A 5,775-nucleotide genomic window follows, 5' to 3' on the forward strand; every position below is an offset into this window, starting at 1 on the left:
TTTGTCATTTTTTGCATTGATCCCACATTTTTATTTTTTATATTGTCTACAAAACATTGAAATATGCAATGCCATGGGTTTGCTTGTACTAAAGTTCAAAGAATCTTTTTGAGGGAGATCATGGAGTTAAACATCAAAATATGTTGCAAATCTCCACCCGTGTAGAAAACACTGCATTGTCCCATCACCATTGCGGAAAGTGTTGATGCTCTTTTTCAATTTTTCATCCGAAAAGTAACAAGAGTACAATTGTTATGGAGTTCACTATTATCAACGGCACTAGAGAGGAAAAAATTTAAGGCAAAGGTCAGTTATTTTATTATCGTTCGGTGGCCATATTATGATAAACTCAATAACTTATTGATGGCACAGTTGACAAATGTAACGAACAGTACGGAAATGAGTCAGACAGGTCCCAGGTTTAATAGCTGGTTTGTATTGAATTCGCTGATCGAAGCTGAGGCAACAGCGAGTGGGGACTGGTGCTATAATTGGCCTCAGAACCCCTGGACTACCAAAGAGGGAAAAAAACCAACCAGGGTTCCTGCTCCCTATCTTGTGATTCCTGCCAGAAATAAGGAAATCAGAGGAGACTAGGATCAAGTCCAGTTACTATGAGCTGTAGTTTAATAGCCTGGTCACACGTGAGGAATGTGCACGTGGCAAAATATTGAGAACCTAAGAAATAGGAGCAGGAGTAGGCCATTTGGCCCCTCGAGCCTGTTCTGCCATTCAATAAGCTCATGGTTGATCTGATAGTGGCCTCAACTTCACTTCACCGCCCGCTCCCCATAATCCTCAACTCCCTTATCATTCAAAAATCTGTCTATCTCCACCTTAAATGTATTCAATGACCCAGCCTCCACAACTCTCTGGGGTAGAGAAATCCAAAGATTCACGATCCTCAGAGAAAAAATTCCTCCTCATCTCAGTTCTAAATGGGTGACCCCTGAATCTTAAACTATGCCCCCTAGTTCTAGATTCCCCCACGAGGGGAACATCTCTTTGCATCTACCCTGTCAGCCCCCTCAGAATCTTACACGTTTCAATAAGACCACCTCTCATTCTTCTAAACTCCAATGAGTGTAGGCCCAACCTTTCTTCAATACTGCTGAGTGTTTGGCAACTATGGAGTTGTGCCGGTCACAGATTCAATGCCTTCATGAGGCGAGGGGAAGAAACTGGGGAGAAAATACAACGCAATACACACCGCACCATGGGTAAACAGCCATGATTCTCCATGTTCCAAAAGTCAGGGGAGCAGAAGAAACAAAAAGATGTTCTGTACAAAAGATCAAGCAGCACCTACATGTCCCCTGGGATCACAAGACATCGTTTGTGGCCATAATTAACAAACAAGCAATAACAAATAATGTATAAAATAAAAAGGCAGAGTTCAAAGTCTTTGCGGACCAAGTACTATAGAAGTCAACTAACAGATCTATAGAACTTACATCTCATCACCATTCGTACGGATCGGATCAGATTTACAAGCTGTGATTTAATCCCTGGATCTTCTCCAAAACCACCGACACTCTGGTCTGTCCCCCAGCCGACTACAAAGACATTGTCAAATGAAATTTAGTTAAACATAAAATTTAAATATACACATCACTTTAGTCGTTTGGCTTTTTATCACCCTGAAGCTTAAATTATAATTAAGGATATGGCTTTACAATGGCCCCAATATGGAGTTTTGTTTTTAATGATCAGAGCCCTTTTATTCATTTAAAAGTTAGAACTCTATTCATCTCTGGGCTGGTTTCTTAGAATAATTATTTCTCAATTCAGAAATACTAAAAAAAAGGTACCTAGATCTGACACCAGCACCCAGCTAAGTTCATCTAGCCTACCCAATCATTCAGCAGGCCACCTAGTGCATCTCTTAAGCAGTTGAGACAGGATAAATTATTAAAGTTTTGTTTAGCAGGGACTGGATTAGTCAGTCAACTTTTACCACCGGGACCTCGGCTTGAATCCAACCCAGACTAAATGACATGAAAGTCTAGTTTCTGCATTGCCAATAAAGGGTATAATGCAATTCTTAGCCTTTTCTAAACAAACCTAGTTTGAGAGGAATCCCTTACATCACCCAAAACATGAGAAACTATTTCTTTAAAAACACATTAATTGGCTACACATCAAACATATTCAGTCATTTCCTGTCATCCCTTACCCTCTACTGGTGATGGCACTACCACTAAGTCCTTCAATTAAAAATAAAAACAGACCCTTCCAGACACTCATATACTGCAAACTTATAATCTACGGCTTTAACTGGTTACACCCTCACCAAACACTTGCATACTTTCTCAACTAGCCACCATTCTTCCTCTGTTCACCTCTGTTTGCTGCCCAAGGTTTATCTACATTTTCCGCTCACACCCATAATAATATGTCTGTAAAAAAGGAAAATAAACACATGAATACTGAAAAAAAATGATAGTGGGGTGGAAATAATGGGCCCAAGTTTCCACACGCGCCTAGAACGGCGCAGTCCCGACCTGGACGCCCGTTTTTCGCGCCACAAAGTGCGCCTAAAAAAATCCTCGGTATTCTCCACCTCCCTGCAGGTCCTCTGGCCCTCGGCGCAGCCAGCACGAGCTGTGGGGGGGCGGAGCCAGGTCACTGCGCTGAAAACAGTGCCGGGACCTCTGCACATGCGCGCTACAGTGGGCACGCATGTTCAGTAGCTCCAGGCGCCGAACTGTGTGGGAGGGGCCCGAAGCACGCAGCCCCTAGCCCTGGCCGAATGGCCTCACTGGGGCTGCGTGAATAAGGCTCCTCCCACAGCCAGCACCTGCTTTCCCCCCCGACCAGACCCGACACCCGCTCCCCGCGCCTCCGGACCAAACCCGACACCCGCTCCCCGCCGCCTCCGGACCAGACCCGACACCCGCTCCTCCGCCCCCGGACCAGATCCGACACCCACTCCCCCCCCAACTGGACCCGACCCGCGCTCCTGTTCCCGCTCCGCCCCCGACTGGACCCGACCCGACCTCCTGTTCCCACTCCGCCCCCCCTCCCCTCCCCTCCCGACTGGACCCGACCCGCGCTCCTGTTCCCGCTCCCCGCCTCCCCCCCGACCCGACCCGCGCTCCTGTTCCCGCTCCCCCGACCCGCGCTCCTGTTCCCCCGACTGGACCCGACCCGACTCCCGCTCCCGGACTGGATCTGACTCTCTCTCTCTCTCTCTCCCTCCCTCCCAACCGAACCGAACCTCCCCGACCCAACCCAACCCTACCTGTAAATCTGGTGCTGGGGACGGGCCCTGCCCGAAGTCTCGGGCCGGCCCGTTCAGCCTTCGGTCCCGCAAGGCCTGCCTGAAGCACTTTCACATAGGTAGAAAGATGGTTTATTTAATCTTTTCTTTGCTTATAAATGTTTATTCAGGTTGGATTTATTTGTATAATATTTGTATAAGTATAAATAAGGATTTATTATAGAATTTAATGACTTCCCTTCCCCCCCCCCCCACCTCATTCTGGACGCCTAATTTGTAACCTGCGCCTGATTTTTTAAATGTGTAGAACAGGTTTTTTCAGTTCTACAAAAATCTTCACTTGCTCCATTCTACTTTAGTTTGGAGTACGTTTTCACTGTGGAAACTTTCAAATCAGGAGTCAGTGGCCGGACACGCCCCCTTTTGAAGAATAAATTCTGTTCCAAAGTAGAACTGTTCTACCTGACTAGAACTGCAGAAAAAAAAATGTGGAGAATTGCGATTTCTAAGATAGTCCGTTCTCCACCAGTTGCTCCTAAAAATCAGGCGCAAATCATGTGGAAACTTGGGCCCAATAAATCAAACATGAACGAAAAGTAAGACAGAAACAAATAAAAGTTTATACAAACCTGATTACTTAGAAAAACTTGCATTTATATAGCATCTTTCCCCAACCTCAGAACATCCCAAAACACTTTACAGTTCAAAAGTACTTAATTGCCTGGAGTCACTGTTGTAATGTAGGGAAACATTACAAAACAGATCAGCACAGCAAGGCCCTACAATGAAATAATGACCAGATAATCGGCTTGTGATATTGGTTGAGGCCTAAATATTGGGCCAAAACTCCCTTGATTTTCTTCAAATAGTGCCACGTGATTTTTATTATGTCCATCTGAAAGGGCAGGTGGGTCCTCGGTTTAACATTTCATCCAAAGATGACACTGTACTGCCCTGAAGTTTCAGACTAGATTATGTGCTCAAGTCTGGGGTAGGACTTGAACCCACAAACTTCTGACTCTGATGCAAGAGTGCCAACACTGGAGCCAAGACGGACACTGTACAACTCTACCCCGTAGTAGTTCCACTTTATCTTTTTTTTAAATATTGATGTATCACTGGTGGTGGCGGCATTAACACTAGGTCCCTTCATTACAAACAGACACTTCCAGGCACTCATATACTGCAAACCTATCATGTCTCCGACCATACATGGTTACCAACCCGCCTGCCAGTGGAAACAATTTCTCCCTATGTACTCCATCCAAAATCCTCATAATTTTGAGCACCTCTATCAAATCTACTCTGCTCTAGGAGAACAATCTCAGCTACTCTAATCTTTCCAGATAACTGAAGCCCCTCATCCCTGGTACAATTCACCTCTGCCTTGGCATCCTTCTTAAAGTGTGCTGTCCAGAACTGGACACAATACTCCAGCTGAGGTCTAATTAGTGATTTATAAAAAAGTTTAGCAATAACTTTTTCCACTCTATAAAACCAAGGATCCTGTAATAAAAAAACTAGCGTTATCAAGTAGAGCATCTACCAAATGGGCGAGAAGGAAGGGGGGTGGGGCACATTCTTTCCTCTTCCCCATTCGCATAATAAACCTGCTACATTAAAGAAAAAAATAAATATTAAACAGTTGGCCTCAGTGCCCCGGGTTGGGAAGATGAAAGGGCGCCCGCCCCGAGAGGAACACGTCCATTGTGACGTCACGGCCGGCGGTGTCCCTTTAACAACAATCCCCTTTAAGAATATTGTGCGTCTATTGTTCTCCAGTTGTAAAGTGTTTGTGTCGGCCGACAGACTCACTCTTGTTGAGGAAGCGCTCCTCGTGCAGCACGGCGACGGCGTTCACACAGAGCAGCGCGGCCTGCAGCAGCGAGTACAGGGTGAGCGCCATGGCGACAGCGCCAGCAGGAACAACGGGCCGCCGCGCGACACAGCGAGCACTCAGCAGCAACGCGAATTTCAAAACCGCACCAAACGCCCGAAGCCTGAGCTGCAGCTTGATCTAAATATAATCAGGGCTGTAGAAACCCACCGGGGACAAACCTCGGAGAGAAACACGGAATTCAAAATAGAGTCTGGGGAGAGCAATATCCTGCCACATTGCCATCATTGTGTACCATCACACCTTTGGTCTCTCTAATCTCTCCAGCCTTCCACCCCATCCCAGCCCTTCCCTCCTCTCCCCCTGCACTTGCTTAAAATCTTTTTTCAGTTCTGACGAAAGGTCATCGACCTGAAAGTCTCTTTCTATCTCCACAGATGCCTGACTTGCTGAGTGTCTCCAGCATTTTCTGTTTCTATGTCAGAAACTACAGCTAGAAACAAAAGGAGGCATGCCTTTTGTCATGTTATCACTTCTGCCAGTTATCCATCTCCTGACATCCACCTAATTACTTTACAGCAACAACAATTTTCATTTTATATAGCGCCTTTAACATAGAAACATAGAAAATAGGTGCAGGAGTAGGCCATTCGGCCCTTCGAGCCTGCACCACCATTCAATAAGATCATGGCTGATCATTCCTCAGTACCCCTTT

General features: G+C 45.9%; 1 protein-coding gene across 1 annotated transcript; it reads right to left on the bottom strand.

Annotated features, from left to right (window-relative positions):
* ier3ip1 (immediate early response 3 interacting protein 1) lies at window positions 1-5,153 on the bottom strand. The gene is made up of 3 exons (XM_070867056.1): window positions 5,039-5,153; window positions 1,455-1,556; window positions 1-279 (listed from the first exon to the last, which is right to left on the bottom strand). The coding sequence occupies exons 1-3, from the start codon at window positions 5,127-5,129 to the stop codon at window positions 224-226; spliced, it is 249 nt and encodes an 82-aa protein (XP_070723157.1). The 5' UTR covers window positions 5,130-5,153; the 3' UTR covers window positions 1-223.
* Between the last annotated feature and the right edge of the window lie 622 nt (window positions 5,154-5,775).

Source organism: Pristiophorus japonicus, chromosome 2, assembly GCF_044704955.1.
Source record: "Pristiophorus japonicus isolate sPriJap1 chromosome 2, sPriJap1.hap1, whole genome shotgun sequence".
Classification (NCBI taxonomy): domain Eukaryota; kingdom Metazoa; phylum Chordata; class Chondrichthyes; family Pristiophoridae; genus Pristiophorus; species Pristiophorus japonicus.